The following is a 24,989-nucleotide window of genomic DNA, read 5'->3' on the forward strand; positions in this document are numbered from 1 at the left end:
ACCCCTTCTTCAAACAGGCCTGGCGCAGGCAGTGGACGCCACCTGTCCAAGCTGCCCCGGTTTCCTCATCTGCACAACGGAACACAACGAACCCCTTATGGGTGGAAAGTGACAGCAGTTGGGGGACACTAGTTAGCACACGCTAACGTCCCATCCCCACCCCTATTTTACAGATGAGAAAACTGAGGCCAAGAGGGCGAGGTCCGGGAACTGGTCCAAAGATGTGCAACTCGGGTGCATTCCAAGGAGGACGTGCATCCAGACCTGTCCCATCTGCCCTTTTCTTCATTCGTGTCTAGAGCGTGGGCTTAGTCCTGGTCTGTCTCCTTCGGGAAGATCCTCGTACAGGGCAGGGGCGAGGAAAACTTTTTGAAGATCCGGAAGAGCCACGACAGTTCCAAAGAACAGTCTGGGGGGCCAGGTGTGGCTCAGTGGCAGAAGGCTAGCCCAGCAGGGGCAAGGCCCTGGGTTCTGCCCCAGCACCCCACCCCACCAAAGGGAGCAGGCTGTGAAGTTCCAGCCGGTCGCTCTCTAATGGAGCTGGTTCCTTTCTCCTCTGAGAATCTGCCCCGGGAGGCCTCTGATTGCACAGAGCTTCAGGACCCCTCCCTCCCGGGCCAACGCACCCCGCTGGGCTGGCGTCTTAACTGGGGGAGTGAAGTGGGCATTAGGCAGAGGTACCTTGGGAGTCAGTGTTTAGAAAAACCTCTCTGATAATTGGAAATTGGCTAATCCCTTGCTATAATTAGGAGGGCCTGGAGGCCGGGGCCGCTCTGCTTTCCCAAGCTTTATTTTGAAGGTTTAAGAAACAGGAAGTGACTTCGGAAGCTCAGAAGCTGGCTGATGTCTTTGTAGCGGCCGACTCCAAGGGAAAGTCGCAAGTGAAATACATTTGGGACGTGTCCCTTCAAAGCACATTCGTATTTCCCCAAGAGTGTGAATTCATTATTAATGGCAACAATTTCTCTGGTACATTTTGTTGAACATAACAAAGTGCACAATTCCCTATTGTATGGCTTAGTGAGTTTTCGAGAACTGCACACACCTGTGTGATCAGCCCTCCAAAAGTCCCCTTGTGGTCCCTCTGGGCGGCTACGCCACTCCCTGAGGGTAACCATCAACCTGACTTTTGGCATCGACATTGGTTTTATGGAAGATGTTTTGGGCCTTGGTTCTGGGTTCTCAAATCTGACTGCCCGTGGTGATCTGAGAAGTATCTTTAATGCTGGAAGGGGCTGGTGGGTCTGTGGGCCCTTGTGCCCCCATGCAGGGACATTTGCCGGTGTTAGTCAGACAAAGGCTCCCAGCCGGTAGGTAGGCAATTTGATCTTGCAAGAGAAGCTCAAGTTCAGATTTTCATGTGAGTGCATTAAATTCCATCCATGCACGATATGCCCAAACGAACCCCAATAGTACGTGTGACTATAAAGCACTAGGAGAAAACACTTTAAAAAAGCAAAATCCCATGGTTCTTGGATGCTGGCTACTCATGGAACTTTAGCACACAGCGGAGGCCAGCCACATCCTGGTGGAACAGAACATGCCTTTGGGCCAGATTTGACCTTCAGACCGCCAGCGGGTGAACTGGAGGGTCTCCCAGGCCGGTGGGAGACAGGTGCGAAATCAGTACAATTCAACCATTCACTGACATCCGTAGGGTGGGAGAGGGGTGACCGGCGGCAGGGACAGTTGGGGTGGGGGTAGGGAAGGCTGTGCCCTGGGAAGGGATGGTCAGGAGCACCCAAGGTCACCCAGGGTGAGAAGGGCCAGTGCTTTCCAGGCAGAGGCCCGAAGTCCAGTGGTTTTGGACCTGGGAGGACGGACCCAGGCAGTTGGGTGTAGGCTTGCTGGGGCTCTCTGGCAACCGGTGCAGGGGAGGGGAGCCCACGTGGGGTGGCTGGGTCGGCAGGGCCCCCGCGGGCTGTCAAAGGGCCTTGACCTCTGCCAGTGGGCCAGGAGGGCCGTGGGCCTGGATTTCTGGCCTATTGAACAAACCCCACCTCCCACAAACTCCTGTCCGTGCACAAGGTCATTACAACCATATCATTGTCTGGGATAAACATTCTCCGCTTGTCCCAGGTGCTTGCTGAGGATTTTGGACTCATTTCAGGAAGGGAGCCTAGAGGTGGCCCTCCCAGGTGCGGCCCCCACCCAGGGCTGTACCCCCAGCTCCAGGTACAAGGCCCAGCGTAAAGTCAGTCAGAATTCCAACGTTCTTGGCCGGGGCTGTAGCTCCTTGGTAGAGGGCACAGGCCCGAGTTCCATCCCCAGCAACACAAATGTAAAAAGAATTTGACTATTTCCTATCCCTGTCCCCGCAATGAGTTCTGCATCCATCCCCGGAAATGGCTCCTGCCGGACATGACTTGTACCCCAGGGTCCATCTTTGAGCAAATCCTGCTGGATCTGCCTTTCAAACCAGCTCAGATGGTTGGGGGTGCAGCTCAGGGATAGAGTGCTTACCTAGCCTGTGAGAGGCCCGTTCTACCCCAGAACCACCAAAAAAAAAAAAAAAATAATAATAATCCAGAATGTCAAGGTCACGGCCACCACCCTGGTCCGAGCTCTAGGCGTTGCTCCAGTCCCTGGGCTGGTCTCTCAGCTTCCACACAGCAGCTGGAGGTCCTCTCCTACCCCAAGTTAGGGTTAACTCCCCTCTGCCAGGACCCTCTGTGGGCTTCTGCTTCACTCAGTAGATGCCACAGTCCTTGTAATGGCCACCCAGACCACTTGCTCTGTCCCCATCCCCTGTCACCTCTCTGGCCTCTTCTGCTCTGCCCCTTGCTCACTGTGATCTGCTTATCTCATAGGGCCAGCAGGCTCCACCCTCAGGGCGTTTGCACTTTCTGTCCCCGGAAGATACCCTCCTGGCTCCCTCCCACACCTCCTTCAAGTCTTTGCTCCAATGTCACCTTCTCAACGAGGTCTTCCTTGAAGCTGTCCCCGTGTCTATCCCTCCCTGCTGTATTTTTCTCTGTGACCCTTAAGGTAGCCTCAAAGATTCTTTATTGGTACTGGGATTGAACCCAGGGGCGCTTAACCACTGAGACACATCCCAGTCCTTTTTATTTTTTATTTAGAGACAGGATCTGGCTAATTTGCTCAGGTCCTCTTTAGGTTGCTGAGGCTGACCTCAAACTCCCCATCCTCCTGCCTCAGCCTCCTGAGCCACTGGGACACAGGTGTGTGCCATTGCGCCCAGCTAAAGTGTTCTTATCAAGGTTGTTTGTGTTCTCTTTTCTCCCAGGTGCCAGCCACACGATGGATACTCAGCGAGTGGATGGGTTTCTTTTCTTTTTCTTTCTTTTTTTGTTTGGTACTGGGTACTGGGTACCCAGGGGTACTTTACCACTGAGTAAGTCTTCAGTTGTTTTTTTTTTTTTTTTCATTTTTATTTCAAGACATGATCTTACTAAGTAGCCTTGCTAAGTTGCTGAGGCTGGCATTGAACTTACAGTCCTCCTGCCTCAGCCTCTAGAGTTGCTGAGGTTACAGGTGTGCACTCCCATGCTTTAACCACTGGGTATTTCTTAAGAGAGCGTGTGATCCCTAAATTCTAATTCTCTGGGTTTTCCTGGCTTTGTATACCCAGGACAGGGTTCCTAATTGGAAGGGCATTGAGTCCTGCCACCTATAACACCAACCACAGTCTCAAACCCAAAGAAGTGCCACATCAAAGCACAAATCCAGGGGACTGCCTTTCAAATGTGTACAGGTGCTAGCTTGATAAATATTGCAAGCCGTTTAAAATTGCTGCTGGGTTCCTTGTAGCTATTTGGCCATGATACATCTTCTCTGTCAACCAATACCCTCAACACCGTCATTATTACACGGAGGGCCTTCCTGTCCAAATAGTTGGGAACTTCTTTGCTTAGGGCCAGAAAAGGGCTCTAATAAGCAAGGGTAGAGATTCCTGGCCAGTCTTGTGGCCAGTTCCCGCCAGAGACATTGCCCACAATGCCTCACTCTCACCTACCCCCAGGCAGAGTGGCAGCAGCTGACAGCGAGCACGGACCCCCCCACAGGAGTGAGGCAATTCATAATCCCTTTCACCTTGAATTTTGCAAGTCCCACCACTTGGCGAGCTGGGGGTAGCTGGAACAGTTCAGCATGGGCAGAATTCAAATTAGCCTTTGCAATCAACATGAGATTAATTGCCGTACACCCTGGGCATCTGGTCACTGTGCACTGGGGAGCTCAGAGCAAATGCCCGTCTCAGGGTCAAGGTGGGGATGGAGGTGTCACAGGTGGGCACTCTCACTTGGCATGAGCTGTCCTGCAGTGGCTTATCTGAGTTTGTCAACTCTCTTGGTCCACCTGATAATAATCGTGGCTGGATATGGTGAGTGCCCACTTGTGCCAAGTACTTTTTGGGTGGCATCACTTCATGCCAGTAGGCCAGCAGACCCGTGGGATGTGCCTCTGAGGTGTATTCCTCCCCTTTTTATAGATATGGAAATTGAGGCTCAGAGAGGTCAAGCCACTTGTTCTAAGTCACACAGCTGGTCAAGCCCGAGATCTGTTTGACCTCAGTCAGTACGATTGACCACTCGTCCCACCCGACCTTGGAGATTCCGAGGTGGCAGCTGAGTTGCTTTGCCTCTGCAGAGTACCCCAGCCTGGTGGCTACAACTCTGTGTCTGGCACGGGACCTCCTTGGGTCATGCTGTTCAGGACCTCCAGTGGGGACAGCCTGTTGTGGGACTGTTTTTCTTACCCTACACTTGGCACCTCTCTGGGGTACCTCTGTGCCTTGAAAGAAGCCCAGATGACTGGCTCCTCCTGAGAGCGGGCTGTCCTCAGACGCTGGAGGTGACCTAGGGCTACACAAACCTTTCAAACTCTCCGACCAGCAGTCCTGGCAGGGCACCCCTCCTCCTGTTTTGTACCTCCAGGTCCATCCCCGGTGTCTTTCAAGTGGGTCCTACAGTTGCCTGGCTGTGGGAAGCCCTGTCTGCAGCTCAGGCCCTTTGGAGAACTCCTTTTTCTGGGTCTGATGTGAGGTTTCTTTCTGGGGGTGGGGGGCTGCTGGTCCATGCCCCTGGTGGGCAGCCCCGACAGGTTCTGTCCTTGTTTTCCACCCGCAGGGCCTCTCTGGGTCTGAGTGAGGTGCGCCCCCACTCTGGTGCCCGGTTGCGTTGCCCCAAGTCCCCACGGGGATTCTCTTTGGGAGCGCCTTGCCTAGAATTCTCATTGCCTGTCAGACTCTCCACTCGGGTGCGGGTCTCTTTCGGGGGCGGCCCTTCTCTCCCACCTCCCCGCCCGCGCCCGCCGTGGGGCGCCCCCTCTCCCGTGCGGGCGGGCGCCGGAACAGTGTCGCCGGCCGCCTGCAGGTGTCTCCCCACGGAGGGGCGCGCGTCCCTGCGCCGTGGCCGCTGCCAGGCGCCAGCAGCTCCTCGCCTAGGTGCACTCGCGCTCCGGGCTCCGGGCGCGCCGGGTCCGCTCCGCCGCTGCCGCCCGCCGCCCGCGCCCCCCGCGCGCTCCGCGTCCCCCGAGCCGCGCCCCCAGCCCGGGGGGGCCATGGGCCCGCGCCGCGTCCGCCGCCGCCGATCGCAGGCGCCCGAGCCCCGGGGCGCGGCGGGCAGCGGCCACTGACGCGGGGCGCCGGCTGCCAACTTCGCGCGCGGAGCTCCCCGGCGGCGCGGTCCCGGCGGCGCGGGCGGCATGAAGACGAGCCGCCGCGGCCGAGCGCTCCTGGCCGTGGCCCTGAACCTGCTGGCGCTGCTCTTCGCCACCACCGCCTTCCTCACCACGTACTGGTGCCAGGGCACGCAGCGGGTGCCCAAGCCCGGCTGCGGCCAGGGCGGGAGCGCCAACTGCCCCAACTCGGGCGCCAACGCCACGGCCAACGGCACCGCCGCCCCCGCCGCCGCCGCCGGGAACGGCCCCCCTGGCGGCGCGCTCTACAGCTGGGAGACGGGCGACGACCGCTTCCTCTTCAGGAATTTCCACACCGGCATCTGGTACTCGTGCGAGGAGGAGCTCGGCGGGCTCGGTGAGTGCGCGGCGGCGGGCTCGGCTCCGGCTCCCCCGGGGCTGTGCGGCCCCGGCGGCCCGCGCCCCAGCGCCGCGCTCCGTGCTCCAGGCAGGCGAGGGGCCCCGCGCCGCGCGGCCACCCGGAATCCAGCGCCCCGCAGGGCTGGCTGGACCGCTGGCGGGGGGCGCGCCTCTGCACGGTCCGGGGGCCGGGATGCCGGGCATACGGGACGCCCCGCCGTTACCGGATGGGGCAGAGCTCCTGCCCGGTGCCAACGCCGGGGGCGGCTGTGGGGACCGTGCCGCGCCCTGGGGAGGCGCGTCTCCCCGGCACCCACCCCAGCTGCGGGTCGGAGGGGCGCGCGTTCCCTTCCCCGCTTGAACTCATCTCCACGCTCCCCACCCTCTCCTTCCACCCGGCTCTGGATCCCCCACACCCGCCCCGTCGCGCCTCCGGGGGTGGTGGCGGTGCAGGGGGCTTTGCCGCGGGCTGCCCTCCCATGGCAGATCCGAGGAGCCAGGAACTCGGGGTCAGTCCCCTACCCCATCTCCTGCTGCATTAAGCTCCCAGGCGGGCTTGGGAAGCACGGGAGCGGGGATGGGGGCCGTCCCGGGGGCTCCCGGGAACCCGGAGGTGCCCAGAAGCACCCTTATTGCCAGAAGCCGGGGGACCCTTGGTATCCCGCTCCCCTCCTGGAATAGGATGCGGCCAGAGGGAAACATGCAGGTGCGAGGATGGGACAGCTCCGCACACTTGGGGAGTCCGGGAGGACTTGGGTTAGCACAAGGCTCCTGGGAACTGGGGCTGGCTTTTCAGGAGGCAGATCCGTACCTCTTCCTCTGTCCTCCCGTGGCAGCCAGGGCTGGAGGGAGTGTCCCCAAGGCAGGCAGAGGTAGGGCTCAGGAGACAGCTGCCTGAGAGGGTTTGCTGGATAGTGGGAGGTGCTGGCCCCACGGGACCCTGTGCCTCTGACATGGTGTGGCTCCGGGGACCCGCCTGCGTGAGTGGACCTCTTTCCCCAAGGTTAAACCTCCTCCTTGCATGCAGATCTCTTCAAATGGACTTGGCGTGTGTGACTCAAGGGTACGTGGAGTGGACACAACAGCTGGAATAAGCCCTTAGCTTATTGGGCTGGCCTCGAGGCTCGACCCACCCACCTGTGAGGCAGGGTCTCTGGGTGTTCTCAACATGGCTTCTCCTCACCACCCTAGGGCGGTCTGAGGTTCCCTGGGGCCTACCTGCCTTTGGTGCCTAGGTATGGTTCCCTCTCCCCAGGATGTCCCACTGTGAGGGCCTTACTGGATGGTCTCATTCCCAGCTGCAGTGTCTAGCACACAGTAGGCCTTGGATACATGTTTGCAACATAAACATGTTAATTTGCAGAATAGAAACGTTGGATGGGGCCTTGGGATGACAGACTGGAGGTTTCTTGGGGTGCCGTGTTGTCCTGTCTTGCTTCTGGGGGTGACCCACTGAACTTCTCTGGGACTTCACCTGAGCCATGCCGGCCACCTGTCAGAGACACAATGTGTTTGAATAGGGTCCTGCCCTGACCAGTTCCACCCCATCAATTCATTTCTGGGGTGCATTCAGAACAGGAGTAGCTCCTGTGGCATGTGACAATAGTAATAAGAAAAATCGCCCTCAGAACCGTCTTGGCTAACATTCCCTGCGTCCTCCTCCCACACCGAGGCCTCCCACACAGTGCTGCGAGGTCACTCTGCACCCTTTGGAGCAGAGGTCCCCTTAATTCTTTTTCCAAGTTCAAGAATATGTTTCCGAGCTTCGGAGACCTTCCCTGCCTCTAGCCAGGTTTCTCCTTCGAGCAGAAACCAGCCTCCTCCCTGCGCCCACCTTGGAAATACCACACCGTGTCTTGTCTGTGGCAGTCCCGTTGTCCTGTCCCTGCCTCTGGGGAGTGTCCAGGCCCACACTGGCCTGCTGACGCCTTTTGATTATTTGCAGTGTCTCCTGCCCACTCCTGAGGGTGGCAGTCCTGAGGATCGCCGTCTCCCGGTAGCTCACCCATGTCCAACCTGTGCGCCGCCTTTTAAAAAGGCGTCCATTGAAAGTACTTAAGAACAACCTGAGCTCGCGCTGGAGGAGCCTCTGCCCACACAGGCCGCGTGGAGACTTCTCGCCTGAGAATCTCGCTCAGTCCTGGCCGCCACCTCGGGGGCAGGTGCTTCTGGGGGCCCACCTTTCAGGTGACGGTTTGCGACTCAGGGGTTTCTGGTGAGGGATCCCGCATCCTCTTTTTGGAGGTGGAAAGAAATCAGAGGGAAGCGATGTGGGAAGAGGAGGTCCGGCGGGGGTCAGAGGTGGGCCTCTGGGGACAGCTGACATGAGACCCCCTGGTCCTCAGTGAGTGGAACATGGCGGCACCTTCATTTCCTGGGCAGGTGAAATGGACCACATCTTCCTCTTCGTTCTTGGAGATTCCCAGCGTTCCTCCCTGGGAGCTCGGGGAACAGTCCTGGCTGGCTTTGTCCTTGCTGGTGGGATGTCTGGGGGGTCCGCGCCAGCGTGGGCGGCTTCTGCTGCGGACGCCACAGCACCCAGGCGGCCGGCCTTCTCCGGCACTGGGCCTGAAAGGGTGTGGAGAAGTACCTGGCCGCAAACTTTGGTTGCCATGACAACCTGTCTTCTGGGTCTGTGACCATTTTATTTTTCCTCCAAGAGAAAAAAAACATCCCAACATCACCTGAAAAAAAAAAAAAAAACCCATAAACCCTGCCCTCCCCTGTCCCCCCAGGACAGCGGGGCCAGCTTCCTCCCTCCCCCCTGGAAGCTTCGGCAAAGCCGTCGCCCCCTCCGTGTTGCGCACACACTCGGGAGGGGTGTGCAGAGTCCAGCCTTCCGTGGGAAGCAGCCGCCCCAGGGCCTGGTGGCCACTGCTCTCTGATCTCATCTGTCCCCACAGGGGTCATTTCCCCCACCCAGGGCGGCCCCGGGAGATCTGCCGAGCCCCCTTCCCACACCCCGCGTCGCCAGCCTTGGCAGAGCCGCCGCCGCCCGTCCTAAACAGACACACTTTCACCAACTGGCACAAAGAATCCTTTTCTCCTCCCCGAGGAGGAAGGGGCGCGGGTGTCCTCGCCCAGGCGGGGAAGGCTGACCTTCCCGGGCGCTGGATCTCTTGGCCGGGCTGGCTGGGGGCAGAGGTGGGCATGCTGGCCGGGCGGGACGGGGGCGGCCGAGTCAGGGACGGAAGGGAGGACGAAGCCTGGGGAGACGGGTGGCGGAGGGAGTGCCGGAGCCAACGGGTGGCCCGGGAAGACTTCTGGGAGCCCTGGGGCTGGGGGGCTTGGAGAGAGGACAAGGGAGCGCAGGTCACAGGCGGGCCACAGGTGGGGGGACGACGACTCAGGAGGGACCATGGCTGGGAACCCGTGCAGCGGAGGCCCCACGGGTGGTCCTGGAGACCCTGGGGAAGGGGCCGGCTTGGGGTCTGACTCTAGAGCCCTCTCCCCTGTGGGAAGGTGGGCGATGGTCCGGCTGGGATTCCGTGAATAGTGCAGGCAGCTCACCGCCACCCTGCTCCGAGTCACCTGCCTCTCTCCCCTGGACACCTGCAGCGGCCTCCCCACCCCTGCCGGAGCGCGCTTCTGCTCCCGGGGGTTCTCCACCTGAGGCATCCTCAGATCCTGCCCGTGCGCAGCACCCTCCCGGGGTCCTTCCTCACACCCAGAGTCCAGCCAAGGCCCCCACTGAACTCCCGCTGCCCCCTGGATCTCTGCCCTCCTGCTACACTGGCCTCCCCCACACCCGGCACCCTCTGGCCTCAGGGCCTTTGCACTGGCTGTTCCCTCTGCTCTTCCCCCAGGTCAGCCAAGACTATGTCCTGAAAGTTTTAAGAGTCTGGGCTCAAGCCGCTCTGACTGCCCTGCCCACACGTGTTCTGCTGAAGTTTCCTCCTGACTTCCTGCCCTCAGCCTGGTGCCCACCTCACTCCACCTGCCCACCTGCTCCACAAAGGTGGGGATGGCTTTTCATGGGCAGTGTTGGCCGGGGGTTCCCCAGGGCTCAGGACACGGCACACAGTAGGTGCTCAGTGAATCGTCGCCCTTGAACTGAACTGAATGGCCGTCAGTTCTTCCTGGGACCCTAGGTTTCTTCTTATGGTGCAGCGAGGAGGGGACCCCTGGGCTCCCCCTTGCAATGTAGGGCCCACTCCCCACTCCTCTTCCTTGGGTTGGGGACTGAGGACAAGGACCAACGATGTCCTCTGCCTGGGCTTCCAGAGCCTGGGGTATGTTGGTGTGAAGCTTAGACAGGCTTCACGTTGGGAGCGTCTCATGGGCAAAGACTTGGAAGCTAGTGCCGTAAGCCCTCAACAAGTGTTACTTCCTGTCATTCCAACAGTGCAGGTGCCATGGTGACCCCCACTTTCCTGCTGAGGAAACCGAGGCACAGAGAGGCAAAGCAACTTACCCACGGTCACACAGCTGGCAAATGGCAGACCTGGGGTGTGCCCGGAGGCGGCTGTGCTGCTTGCTGCTTGCATGCTGACCCTGGCCTGACTCCGTCAGCCTCCCTGGGCTCCTCCAGCCAGTCTTGCTGGGAAGAGCACTGTGCTGGGAGTCACGAGCCTGGGTTCAAGTCTAGATTTGGCTGCCAACTTGCCAAGTGGATTTTCAAAAGTCACACTCCTCTCTCTCTTTTTTTGGCCTCTTCTTTCCTCAGGTGTGAAATGAGTATTTTAAAAAAGATTTTTTTTTTTCCTGGAAGTTGAAGATGGCAGAGCGCCGTCCTTGTGACGGCAGGCTGTGTGGCCTTGGGTAGGAGATCACCCTCTCTGGGTCTCACTTTCCTTGGCTGGGGCACGGGGATGATGCTGTTTGCCTTGGGATGGAATCAGATGGCACTGGCTGGGTGCCTGTGGGTCAGATCTGAGCCACATCTGCTCTGTGGGCCCCTGAGAGTTTACAGCGTCTCCCAGCCGCCGGCTCCCGGGAATGGGACGCTTCACAGAAACATCTGGATTCATGGCTCTTCTCAAACACCTGGCGGGTGTGTCCGCGCTCAGACCTGGGCCTGTGGAGCGGCCGCTGTCCTGCAGGGGTGTCCACGGTGTGCCTACCGCTCCTCCTCGTTGCTGCCCCTCCAGGACTCAGGCCCTGAGACACAGGGTCCTCCGAGACCCTGCTGCTACCCCACATCTGGCCCCTGGAAATCCGGCCAGTGCCTCCTTCCAAGTCCAGCCTGGCCCCTGCACCTGTCTGTGCCACACAGGGCCCCACTCCTGCCCTTGGTCCCCTCGGGCTGTTCCCACCCAGAGCCAAGGAGTCCTGTTAAACCCAGTGGGCCACCTCCATCCTGCTTGGGACCCTCCGAAGTCATCGGTCACACCCGGGCCAGAGCCCACCACTTCTGAGATTGGCGAGGCGACCCATCCCACTGCTCTCTGACCTCTCTGCCAGTCCCTCTGCCCCACACCAGCCTGCACTGGCCCCACAACAGGCTGAGGTGTTTCTACCTCAGGACCTTTGCACCCCCCGCCCTCCGCTACTGTCCTGCAGGCGCCCCCCTTCCCAGGCAGGGCTTTGCTCAGATGAGCTCCAGTCAGGGAGGTCTTCCTGGGTGACCTGTCTAATCGGTGGCCTCACGGTCCCCAGCACGGCCCCTCCCTCATCCCTCATTGCTCTCCTTGCCATTGTCACCCCAGCCTTCTGTGTCATCTCCCTCTCCTCCTGGCTCCCCGAGGCCAAGCTCCACCCCTGGCACATTTGGGATTCTGGGGACATCTGGGGCTTATGTGTGCACGGGGCCTGGTCTCTGTGCTCCATGCCATTGTCCCCAGGACTTCTTCCCTCCTCCCTCGCTGCCTTGCTCCCAGCTGGGCACTGGCCAGGACCTGCCTGCCAGCCCCTGCCTGCCCCTCGGCCTCCTCTGGTCCCCTCTGCTCGCTGCTGTGCCACAGTCTTGTTCACCTCCCTGTAGTTCCTGGCTGCATCGGGATCTTTGCTACCTCGGGGCCTTTGCACCTGCCTGTCCCTCACCTAGAATTCCCTTCCTTGGTTCATGCAATACTGGCGTCTTCCGTCCCAGCTACTGGGTCCCCCATGTGTCCTCCCACTGCCTGCACCACCAGCTGGCATCGCCTGGTTTGCATTTCTGCACGTGTTACCTCACCAGAGCAGAGACCCAGACCCAGTGACCCTCAGTAAGTGACGTGACACTCTGATGGGCGAGCCTTACCCTGAGACTCCCGCCCCCAGGGTGTCTCTGGCCATTCCCTGGAAAGCGCACATGACCTTGGAAAGGCTCCTACTGAATGAAAAGCAGTTTTAGGAAGTGAGCCATCAAGGGCCACCAGGAGGCCCAGGTGGGAGAGAGGGGGACTGGGTGGGACCAGCAGACCAGGGCAGACTCCCTCCTGGGCTGTGGGGAGCTGCATTCTGGGGGTGGCATCCAGGGCTGCAGAGCCCCTGGGTTCTGCTCACCCTACCCTGACCTGAGACCTGGACAGGTTCTCAGGGGTCTCATTGTGGCCGGGTGGAGACTGTGGTCCAGAGCAGAGGGAGCAAGTTTTTCCAGATCTTCTGGTGGATGGGGGAGATGCAGCTCTCGGCTTCCTCATCCGAAAAGTGGGGATCATCCCTTGGACGGTTCTTCCTGCGTTTCCTGGTTGCTTCTATCGACTACAGTTGGGAGGCCACGATCTGTGTCCAAAAATAGTCCATTGACTCCAAAAACGAATGCAATTGCTGTGTCCCTTGCAGTCTGGCTGGGTGGTGATGGCTGGCCCCAAACTGCCCAACTCAGCACTTTTGGGTGACAGGGTTGCAGGAGCCAGGCCCCTTCCCAGGGGCTGTCAGTCTTCCCTGGTGGTGGGGAGGAGGTCTGGGAGCCTGTGCTCGGCTTCTGGAAGCAGAGGTGGGGCGGGCTGGGAGGCGGAGCCTGGGCGGGGGCAGGGCCCTGGAGGCGGAGGCCGGGCAGGGGCGGGGCCATGGAGGCGGAGCCTGGGCGGGGGCAGGGCCCTGGAGGCGGAGCCTGGGCAGTGGCGAGGCCATGGAGGCGGAGCCCGGGCAGGGGCGGGGCCCTGGAGGCGGAGCCTGGGTAGGGGCGGGGCCCTGGAGGCGGAGCCTGGGCGGGGGCAGGGCCCTGGAGGCGGAGCCTGGGTAGGGGCAGGGCCCTGGAGGCGGAGCCTGGGCAGAGCCCTGGAGGTGGAGCCCGGGCAGGGGCACTCTGTCCCAGTCTCCCCAGGGAGTGAGTCAGAGGCGGCCACAGGGAAGGAGAGGAGATGAGACGTGGTGAGGGGTGACAGACATGCGGTGGGAGGATCACACAGCCAGAAAGGGCGAGAGAGAGAAAGAGAGAAAGAACACACACGCACGCACGCACGCACGCACGCACGCACCCCGGGACACACAGGTGTGCTGGCCCGCGGGGAGGGTCTGGCCTGAGCTGGAGAGGAAGGAGGGAGGGGAGCTGGAGTAGCCCTGGTGGGGGAGCACCTGTCCCTGTCCCGAGCGGCTCTTTCCCAGGAAGGTCTTGTGCAGGCCTGGTGGAGGCCCTGCAGGGAGACCCTGCGTGCAGGGCTGGCTGGTTGAGGCCCAAGGCAGGCGGAAGGGGAAGAGAGGCCAGGCCCTCTGCCCTCGCCTCCCTCCCTTGGTGGCCCAGGCAGCTGGGGCACGAGGGGCTTCAGGCTGGTGTCACTCCCTGCCCGCCCCCCACACCACCCAGTAGCCCTGGTGGCCACGGTGGCCACAGTGGCCACGGTGGCACTGTGTGTCACATGGAGTTTGAACAGTCATAAAAACACCCTGGGAGGACAAGTGTGGGGCCCCGGGCATCACCCACACTCTAAGTGAAAGGGGTGGGGGCAGCAGCTTTCGACAAGCCCCTCGGCTGTGGCTCCTTCCCTCGGCTCCGTGCCCTGGCCTTCGGAAGAGGGAGGAGGAGGCCGCTGCCTGTCGCTCCTGTGTCCTTTTAGACGCCCTTCGCCCAACGCCTGTCCCTCCTGCCAGCCTTGACCCAGCAGTCTCCCCGCGTCCTGGTCTCTGGGTGGCCCCGGAAGAAGCAGAGACAGCGGGCAGGGCAGGGACCTGACGCAGGCTGACCTCTGAGCCAGCGACCGGCCCCGCGGCCAGGCCAGGCCGGGTGGTGCCACTGTAACCACCCGCGGAGCCAGTGGCTCCCGATCAGCTGGTTCCTTGCTCAGGGGTCGTGCCCCTCGCAGGCCAGCTGGGCTCTGTGCGGCTGCCTGGCCGGGGACCCAGGGAGGCCGGTTTCCGTGGCTGGTGGGCAGGAGGTGCGTGGGCTCCTGCCCACGTGGGGCTTGCGCGGTTCTGCGGGCACGCCTATGGCCAGAGCAGGTCACCCGCCACGTCCGGCCTCCCCGGGGGATGGCTGCCCTACTGTCTGCCTAGACAGCAGAGAGCCATGCAGGCGGTGGGTGCCCAGTGACCCCTGCTGCACCCTGCCCACCTGCCCTGTGTCAGCAGATGACAGCCTTCCACCCTCTCCCTCACCCTGCCATCCCGGCCATCAGCAAACCCGGTTGGTTCTTATGCCCAGCATCCAGCCATTTCTCAGGGTCCCTGCCCCCTGGCCTGGGCCTGTGCCCTTCTTGCCTGGACTGCTCCAACACCCCCTCATAGCCTTCCTAAGCCTCCTTGCCCCGCATTGTCTGCTGAGCCATCTACCGCCCAGTGGACAGAGTCTCTGTGCTCAAACCCTCCCATGGTCACCTCCTCGCTCTGTGGAAATCCAAAGTTCTCCCAGCGGTTAGGAGACTTGTCATGGTCCCGCGGCCCTCGGCCTCCCCTCCCACCCTACTCTTCTCTGCTGGAGCCCACGGTCCCTGTGAAGGTCTCTCACAGCCCCAGACATGTGCCTGCCTCAGGGCCTTTGCACTGGCAGTTTCCATGACCTGGAACTTTCCTCCCAATTTCTACTCAATTGCTTTGCTAAAATGTTCCCTTTCGAGTGCGGTCTTTCCTGCCATGTGTAAAATTACAGCATACTGTATTCCACACAGCCTCATTTTTTTTTTTTTTTTAAGAATGCTTCTCCCCACTTGACGGGCTGCCCATCACCGGATCTACCTCAGTGCTCCGTTGATGGGCAGCCCGGCTTCGGCAATCGCTGCGAACATCAACCCTTTCTTCTGTGGATGAGGAAAGCCAGGTCTCTGCAGGGAAAGGCCTTCAGACCACCAGCCCCCAGTCCCTGGCAGAACCGGTGGGGGCACTGAGGCCCTTTCCCTCTGTCCTGCTTTCCAGTTGCTGCCCCTTGGTTATCCCTTGGAGATCAGCAAGACCTTGACCTTCAATTTTTTGGCACACCCTGTTTGTCAGAGTGGCTGTTATTTATTTATTTTTGGTACCAGGGATTGAACCCAGGGGCACTTAACCACTGAGCCACGTCCCCAGCCCTATTTTGTATTTTATTTAGAGACAGGGTCTTGCTAAGTTGCTTAGGGCCTCGCTAAGTTGCTGAGGCTGGCTCTGAACTCAAGATCCTCCTGCCTCAGCCTCCCAAGCTGCTGGGATGACGTGTGCCACCTCACCTGGCAGAATAGCTAAATTTTAAAAATTGCCCCCATTTCTTCCCCTCCCCCACAACTGAATTTCCGGGACTGGTTGGAAATGGAGAGCTGGAATTATCCAGAAGGGAACGCTCCCAGTTCCCGTCTGCATGTCTTTGTCCTGGGTTTCCTCAGGGCGCAGGGGAGTCTGGCCGGAGAGGTGATGGGAAGCTCTTGTCTCAGAACTCAACCGGGTTCCCGGAGCCCCCGCCAAGGCCACTGTGCACCCAGTGGCGGCAAAGCCGGCACAGCCCCATCTCCAGAAGGGGACAGAGGGTGAGGGTGGGCCTCCTAGTGACTGTGATTCGAGTGGCCCCCAGATTCAGGCACTTGGAGGGTCAAGGGTGCAATCAGACACCAGGAGGAGGCCCGGGCTGCCAGCCTCCATGTTCTGAGCCGGCGCAGCCTCTGACTGTCAAGCCTTCTTGAAGTCCTCCCTCTGAGAGAGACGGAGCGGGATTCCGAGACCTGTGCCAACTTTCCACGTGCGAACTTGCAGCCCCAGTGGTTCTGACCGGGCAGAATTTTCCAGAAGTTGTTTGCATCTTGGGAGAGATTTTCTCGTCTCTTTAGTCTTTGCCCATTTGTTTATTTCGTCATGTTTACTGAGTGCTGTGCTGAGTCCTCTGCTGAGCAAACCTGATTACCCAAGTCCCTGCCCCACGGACTCCAGTGGGGAGAAGGAGAACACTCACATTAAGGCGAGGGGAGCTGCGACTTCCCTGTCGCACCAGAGCTATAGGCCTCACCAGACAGCTCTTGGCGGGGGGTCTTTTTTCCCCTTTTTTTTTGTTCCGGGGATTGAACCCAGGGGTGCTTCACCACGGAGCCACACCCCAGCCCTTGTAATCTAATATTTATTTAGTAGGGTCTCGCTGAGTTGCTTAGGGCCTGAGTTGCTGAGACTGGCTCTGGGCTCTCGATCCTCCTGCCTCAGCCTCCCGAGCCGCTGGGATTTCAGGGGTCAGGGTGTGACCTTCGATAGGGAGTCCGGGAGGTGGTCTTTAATGAGTGACATTTGCACTGAGACCTGAGTGGGCAGAAGGTGGCAGCCACACAGAGTTCCGGGGGGACATTTGGAGCAGAACGAGTTTGTCCTTGGTGGCTGTTCAGTTCTGTTTTCTACTTCCGGAGTGAGTTTTTAGTGGGTCGTGTTTTCTTAGAAAATCATTTTTTTTTCCCCTCAAGAGTTTCTAATCATTTGCATAAAACTGGGCATAGCATCTTCTCAGGATTAAAAGAAGGATGCCTCTTTTCGATGTCGTTTCCTCTCCTCGCCCCTCATCCCGTGTATTTGTATTTTCTTTTTCTTTGTTTGCCCTGTTCAAGCCCACCGCACATGCCGGGGACCCTGGTGGGGATTTTTTCTGGAGCCTTGTGGAGAGCGCAGACCGGCTGAGGTCTCTTCAGGGATCTGTCCTGAGACCGGGCGTCCTCGGACTGAGGTTCTGACGGTTTGTCCGTCTCTCCTTTCTTTAGTCCACTCGAGGGACAGCTTGGCTCCTGCAGGGTCCTCCGCTGCCCTTCCACACTCCTTTTTAAAGCGCCGGTATTCCTGTATTTATTAACTGTTTAAGTTTTCTGATTTATCCTTGTTTTCTTTTGGCCTGCATCTCTGAGGTTTGTATTGGTAACATTCTCAAGTTTTTAGGTTGAGAGCTTTGTTTTCGTAGTACAAGATAACGAATACGTTCAAAGCTACGAATTTGCCTCTGACTACCACTTTGGTCCTATCCCGTGAGTTTTAAAATGCCGGGTTTTCTTTGAAATGATTTTCTAAAGATTCTGCAATTGCACGTTGTGAAATTTTAGTTTTGTTATTTCATTGGTCCAAGGATAATTTAGTAGAGCATTCAAAAATTTCCCAGAGCTTTGTCTCATTGCTTAAATTTTTGTCATTAATTTTAAACTTTACTGAATGATAGAGAAGGAGGTGAGTGTGATTTCTGCTTTATATATATTTTTTGGTAAATATTTTATTTGAAAAATTAGATATGTTCCCTGAGCATAGTTTCAAGCAGCTTTATACATAGTATTATTTAATGACTTTATATTGCTATTTATTCATCTTTGCTCTCTTGATCTTCATAAAGAAGAAGTGGTAGGTCAAAACCTTTCTCATTAGTAGACTTCTTTCCATTTTAACTTGCATTTCACATAGTTTTTGTTTTTATAAACTTCAGTTCTATATTATTTAATCACAAAAAGATTTGTGACAGTTATATTTTCATTGCAGAGCTGTGGGTTTTATCTTGTGTCAAGATAAAATGACCATGTCCCCCTTGTGAATGCTTTTTATTTCGAATTCCATTTTTTTTATCTTTTAATATTGCTAGCTCTGCATTCTTCTGCTTGTGTTCCCTTGATATGTCTCTTATTAGCCCTTTTTTATTTTAACTTTTCGATGTCTCTTTGTTGGGTGCAAATCTGGCAAGAACAGTTGAGTTAGCTTTCTTTCTTTTAGTACAACCTGAGGGTCTCAACCAGGTAATATTTATTTCTACAACAAATACATTTGGTCTCACTTCTTTCTTTATTTTATTTTGGTACTGGGGTTTGAACCCAGGGCCTCATGGGTTCCAGGCAAGTGCTCTACCACTGAGCCTTAACCCTAACCCTTTACTTCCTCATTTTTATTGAATGTTTCTTTTTTTTCCCTTTTTTTTTTTTTTTTTTTGTGGTATTGGGAATTAAACCCAGGGTGCTCTTCCACTCTCAGTCCCTTTTTAAAAATTATTCTATTTTGAGACAGTCTCACTAAGTCACTTAGAGCCTCACTAAGTTGCTGAGGCTGGCCTCCAACTTGTGATCCTCCTGCCTCAGCCTCCCGAGTCTCTGGGATTACAGGCGTGCACCACCGTGCCCAGGTTGAATGCTTTCAATTTTTTTCTTTAAGCAATTTCTTTGATTTTTTTCCTATTCTTTACTATATGGATTAAGTTTTGTTTTCTTTAATATAGCTTAAAAATCATACATACTAATTCTGATTTTAATACTTGAATACTTGGCACCTCTACTCCTCTTGTAATTATGAAGAGAGTAAAGATATTCTATAAACTCTCCCACCCCTCCCACGGTGAGGAAATCCGTCGCCTTTGCAGTCTGGCTTTTGAACTCGCATCTGTAACAAGCGTTGAGACTTAATTCTGTGCTGACCACGCCCCTTGCTGGCTGTGCGTGGACAGGACCTGAGGAAGCAGGCCCTCCTCCCTGCGGAGGTGACATTCGATGGAGACTTGAAGCAGCTGCAAGCCATTAGAGGAAACGGTGGCCGGGCAGAGGGCACGTGCACACACACATCTTTGCACAGAGAGGACCTGGCGACCTTGAAGAGCTGGTGTGGCTGGGGAGCAGCGGGTGGCAAGGGGACATGGGGAGGGACAGTGCGGGCCATGGAGGGGCTTCGTGCTCAACACAGGCGATGCGCCTCTGAGCTCCTGTCCCTCTCGGTGGCCTTGGGCTCTGGGCGGCAGCGTGGCCAGGTGGAGACCCCACGGGCTGGATCCTTCTGGGGACACCTTGTGGGCACCACTCCTGCTTTCTGGCCTCTCCTGTGGAGGATGGGGAGGCTGAGGTCAGTCGCTCTTGCTCCTTGCTGGGAAGCTTGCTCGCTTTTCATTTCCCTGGGTTCTTGTGGATCCCCCCATCCATCCTCAAAGCAGAGACGTCACCCAGAGTACAGAAATCGTTCTTCACTTATTTATTCTGGGGGTTCTGGGGGGGAGCCGGGTCTCCCACCTGCCAAGCAGGGGCTCCACCCCTGAGCTACGCACCAAGCTAAATGTCGTCTGAAAGCCAGCCTGGCTCCCACGGAGCCCAGCTTGGAGGGCTTGCTCGTATTGTTACCATTTAATAAACTTTGTCTTTTTAGATCAGCTTTAGATTCATAGCAACCCAAGTGGGAGGTACAGCGGTGTCTCATCTGTCCCTTGTCCTGACACGTGCACAGTGTACCCCATTATCTTCACCCCCACCAAAGGGGTGCATCTGTTACAGCAGATGAACCTACATGGACACCCAACCTCTAGTTTATATGGGGGTTCACCCTTGGTGTCGTGGACACAGGGATGATGACCAGGATCCACCACGTAGACTCTCCATTCCGCTGCCCTGTGTGTCCTCTGCACTCTGCCTGTCCATCCAGCCCTCCCTCCGTCCCCAGCAACCTGAGATCTTTTCACTTACTGGCAGTTTGTCTTTTCCAGAATGTTGGAGATTTGGAATCCCATGGTGCGCAGCTTCCTCAGGTTGGGTTTTCTTCCTTGATCCATGTGCACTTCAGCTTCCTCCATGTCTTCATAGAGTGTTTCTTTTTCTGTGCTGCATAATATTCCACCATCTGTGGTGTTCTCTGGTTTATTTATCCAATCACCTACTGAAAGACAACCTTGGTTGCTTTCAGGTTTTGGCAATTATGAATAAAACCTACTATAAACATCTGCGTGCAGGTTTTTGTGTATACATAAATTTTCAACTCCTTTGGGTAAATACCGAGAAGTGTGATTTTGGGGCCATGTGATAAGAGTATGTTTAGTTTTGTTAGGAAACTGCCAAACTGTCTTCCACGGCGGCTGTTCCACTTTTCTTTCTCACCGGCAATGGATCAGACTTCTTGTTGTTTGGCACCCTTGCCAGCATTCAGTGCTTTGGGGTCCTGGTCTTAATTTCTTTCCACTGTTCCACTTCCTGTCGCAACACGACGCCCGCCAGCCTCTTCGGGAACACCACTCCTCTGAGCTGGTTTCTGTCCTTCGGCTTCTGTATCTGCCATTGTGTTACTGGTGATTTCAACGTTCTTTCTGTCTTGCTCTTTCCTGTTCCAAAATGGTCTGGATGGTTCATTCTGCAGCCAGTGGCACCTCTGAATGTCCCGGAGAGGACTCCACGTCACAGATCCTCAATGCTCCTCTAAGCTAGTGGCCAGGCATGATGGCGTGGACTGGCTTGGAACCTCCGTCTGGGCCCAGTGGCCTCTGTTATGCCTCCTCAGCTGGTTTGTTTTTTTATTTTTTATTTTTTTGTGCCAGGGATTGAACCAGGGGTGCTTTACCACTGAGCCACATCTCCGGCCCTTTTTAAAATAATATTTTATTTAGAGACAGGGTCTTGCTGAGTTGCTTAGGGCCTCACTAAGTTGCTGAGGCTGACTGAACTCTCGATCCTCCTGCCTCAGCCTCCCGAGCAGCTGGGATTACAGGCGTGCACCACCACCCCCGCTTGGCTTGCTTGGTTTTCTAGGGACAAGTAAGTTGGTCCCCCCACCAAAGCAAGAGGAGGCGCGGGCTATAGGTCCAGGTCCAGCTCAGAGAAGACACATAAAGGAAAGGAAACCAGGCGTCTCTCAGCCTGCGAGTTGTGCCTAATTATGCTCCTGACTCCTAACAGTCCCTCTGCTTTGGCAGAGCAGGAAGCGTCTGGAGTTTCCTGTCGCTGCACCGTGAGCCCCTTGCTGTGCCTGCCGCTCAGTCCCTGGCGCTTGGCTTCTATCACCCTGGCCCGCCGTCCTCCGGAATGAGATCTGTTGTCTTGTCTTCCAACCTGCCGGTCGGAGCTAAGGAGCCTGTGTTTTCCTGGGGTCGCAAACACATGCTGTCATGTATGGAGCGGTTTTGTGACAAGCGCATCCAGAGGCCTGCTCTCCTTGGCCTGGAGACAGCTCCCCGCTCGGCTGGAGCCGCCGGGCCTGTGCAGCTCAGCTTCCCTCTGCCACCTGGTTCCTGTCAAAGTCGCACTTGGGGATCTTCGGCTTCCGAGTGCTCTGTGGCCCGTGCGTCGCTGAGCAGGTTTCTGCATGGTTTCAGGCTGATGCACACTGTGCGACCGGCTAGCTCAAGGGGGACCTCCCTCTCTCCTCCCAGGGCTCGAGTGTGGAGAGCAGGAGTCGAGAAGGTGAAGGTGACACCACAGCTCCCAGCAGGCGCCGTTCCCGCTTCCTCTCTGTTGGCAGCCCTCCTTGGCTAGTAGGGCTGCCGGTGCGCCTGCGCCCGTCCCCTGACTCCTCGCCCCCGGCATCCGCAGGTGAGGAGTGGGCGGGGCCTGGGAGGAGCAGGCGGCGCACTGCCAGACCCGGTGACGTCTGGGGGGCGTGCTCAGGGCACGGAGGCCCTTCTGTCCTCCTTGGCTGTGGCCACTGATAAGCTGATCGGTGGAAATGCCTTCTTGGTCTCATGATTGACAAATGCCCGCTGCCTGGTTGCCCAGGACGCCTCCCCGCTCTGGACGTCCCCCTGGTCATTCTGCTTGAAGGCAGGACCAACGGGCCAGGCGCACATACCTGCTGGGCGCGGGTCCTATCGCAGAGGCCTCTGTCCTCTGCCCAGGGTAGATTCCGAGGAAGGCGGGAGGGGGTGTCCTCTGGGCTCAGAACCGAGAGGCGAGCTGATTCGCTGATTCGTCGTGACCACTGACAAACTCTGACTCCACATTAATATTAAATCGGGTGCTCCTCCCGACCGCAGCGTGGTGCCTCCGGGTCCTGGAGACCAACGGCAGGTCTGGGTCCCTGCTCGTGTGACCTTGGGTCGTGTCCCGACCCAAGGATGCTTCGTTCTACCCGCCAACGAAATGGCGATCAGAGCCGAACGACCTCGGGGTTTGCAGAGGAGGCAGGATGCCCACGGGCTGGCACCGGTGGACGCGCTGGCTACGCTGAGGTCCCGCCTGGAATGCGGAGTGGCGCGCGTGGCACGCTGGGTGGGCAAGTCCAGCCTGGTGGGTTCTGGCCGTTCTGAGATGCCCAGGCGGCCCTGCTCGGGGTGGAGGCCCCAGTGCTGCCTGCAAGTCCCCACGTGCCCAGCAGAGGGAAGCCTCCCCGTCCAGGGCGGTGGAGGGTCCTCAAGCCCTGGGGAGGCCTCCCGGAGGCTCCTGAAAGGCTCCGGCCCTCCCCGTCCATCCATTCCGGGCTCTTCTTTGAGTGCCCACTGTGCCCGGGGGCCATTCTTGCTTCTGCTTCTTCTCACTGAGGACACAGGAGCACGGAGACGAGAGCCATACTTCCTGGAGTTTTTGGAGGCTGCAAGTAACAAGCCCACAGCAGATGGTTTCAGCAGTGAAGGTCACAATGAAGTAAAGGAGAAAATGAGCGGCGGGCTGCAGGGTGGCTGGGGAGCTGTGCCAGTCTGGGTGGCCAGGGAGGAAGGACTCCCTGGGCGGTGACCTTCCTTTAGGACACAGATATTGAGACAGAAGATCTCAGGAAAGAGAATCGGTGGAGGAATGGCAGGTGCAAAGGCCCTGAGGTGGGATCAGGGAGCCCGAGGGAGGTGTATCCGGCCAGGGGCTGAGTTTGGAGGTTCAGGCGAGAGGGACATAGTGTGAGCCATGGTGGTTGGTGTGGAAATCATTTTGCAGGAAAAACAAGGGGATTCCATGAGGCCATAGGATGAAGGAATGACCCCTGGGCCTTCGCACTGCAAAACTGGTGGGCAGAGCGATCTATGGAGGTGGAGGACAGCGGGAAGAAGGCCTTTGGGGAGGAAAGTCAGGAATTTTGTTTCCAGACATCTGAATGTGTAGGTTCGTGTCGACTGGCCCGCTGGGGACGGGGTCGCGGGTGTGTGTGCTCTGCAGGTTTCCCGGCTCAGGCACTCTGGCCGGGGCACCCCTGGGCGGAGGGGCTGCCTGTGCACTGCAGAGATTCCACAGGCTCCAGCAGCACCCACCCCTGCTGTGACAATCAGAAATGTCTCCAGGCATCGCCAAGTGTCCCCTGGGGGACAAAATCCTAGTTGAGATCGAACATGAAACTTTCCCAGGGACATTTGCTGCTGTCGCGGGTGCCAGCACCACCCTTCCGACCCGCGGTCAGCGTTCTTCCGACTGCTCTGCTGTTCCCTACAAATCTGATGTTCCTCAGAACCTTCCTCACACAGCCGAGGCCGCCGTTACCCCTGACGAGGCTTGGCAATTCTGTGAGACCCGGTCATCGTCCCTTTCCTAGGGCGAGAAAAAGACAAAGCACCTGGACACTCTTGGTGGCGCCTGTGGTCAGATCCTAGCCGTCTTTCACCAGCCGTGCCTCGGTGTCCCCGTGGGGAAGTGGAGGCCATTCGAGCTGCTTTCTGGCGATCCATGGGAGCCCTCTGCGGGAGGATGGCTGGGATCCTCTCGGTGACTCGGTCTGAGTTTTTGGAGGCGCGCAGGACATTGGAGAAATGTGCAGCGGCTTCATTATCTGGCTGGCTGCTCTGAAGGCGAACTGTAAATAATTAGGAAATATTTGGTGGTTCTGAAGTGCCGGGTTCGATGATGGGCATCATGAAAAAGGCGGATTCTCGGAGTGGGCGGGTGGTCGGCTCTCAGGCTGCTGGCGGGAGGACGAGGTGGTGATGCTCAAGGCTACGGTGATCCGCGAACGCTGTTTTGTTCAGGTTCAGGGTAACCATGGAGACAGACTCTCCCCTCCTTTCCGGAGCGCGGATTCCAGTGTGTGCACCGCACACCCCACGGCCTTCTTCCTGCTCCCTCTGACGCAGGCAGGCGCAAGAGTTGGGGAGACCCTGGAGAGGGGCAGCCTGCTGGAATCAGGACTCTGGTGCTGTGGGTTCAAGTCCTGCCTTTGCCTCTTCAGTGCAGAGATTGAACCCAGAGGTGCTCGACCACTGAGCCTCATCCCTGGCCCTGTTTTTGTTTTTTATTTTGAGGCAGGGTCTCCATAAGTTGCTGAGGCTGGCCTCAACGTGTGATCCTCCTGCCTCAGCCTCCCGAGTTGCTGGGATTACAGGCGTGCACTGCTGCACCCGGCTCTCCTGTTTTATTTGTGGATTTAATAAGGAATGGACCACCCGGGACTGCACCCTCCTACCGCAGCCAGCAGCCGGGCAGTGCTGAGGCCACTCACCTCAGCCTTCCTGGATGGGCCCTGCAAACTATCTGGCGCCCTGTGCTAAAGTTGGAAGTAACCGCAGAAGTGCGGGGCTGCGCCCAGGAGCTCTCCGTGATGCAGACGCGGACACAGGACTCCTGACCTGCCAGGGGGCCTTGTGACCAAGCGTGCAGGTTTCAGGCTGTCCCTGGAAGGTCCTGGTGCAGAGATGAGGAGGCCGCACCTACCCTGGGGAATAGGTGGAAATGCGTAGCACCGGGCACTCAGGTCCAGAGCAAGCAGACGGGATCTGACGGGCCAGTCCAGCCGTCTGAGGGGATCGGCAGGGCTTGGTCGCGGGTGACCGAACAGGGGAACAGCGCCTGGCACAGTGTAGTATACGATATTATTATTACATGTATTATTGTGGTTGTTGCTGCTGTTGCTGTTACAACAAGAAAAAATGATTTCCCCAAACCAGAATGAGACCTTGGGTTACATCAATAGAAACACAAAAGGGATGGAGAGGGAGGTGATGGTCTCTCCTGTGGCCACAGTAGGAGCACATCTGCAGCATCTGGGTTTGGTTCTGGGCAGATGTTCTGGAGAGGAGCCACGGGGTGGAATAGCCATGGGAAACTGAGGCCGTGTCTGGTTCATTCACTAACGGCTCG

At 57.6% G+C, this 24,989-nt stretch overlaps 1 protein-coding gene across 1 annotated transcript in view; it reads left to right on the forward strand.

The window, feature by feature from the left end:
- The first annotated feature begins 5,389 nt into the window (after window positions 1–5,389).
- Window positions 5,390–24,989, forward strand: part of Gsg1l (GSG1 like) — a 193,967-nt gene continuing 174,367 nt past the window's right edge. The window contains exon 1 of the mRNA XM_047533803.1: window positions 5,390–5,995. Coding sequence (XP_047389759.1) covers window positions 5,665–5,995 — 331 coding nt within the window. The 5' untranslated portion in view covers window positions 5,390–5,664. The remainder of the gene's footprint in view (window positions 5,996–24,989) is intronic.

Source organism: Sciurus carolinensis, chromosome 18 (assembly GCF_902686445.1).
Source record: "Sciurus carolinensis chromosome 18, mSciCar1.2, whole genome shotgun sequence".
NCBI lineage: Eukaryota > Metazoa > Chordata > Mammalia > Rodentia > Sciuridae > Sciurus > Sciurus carolinensis.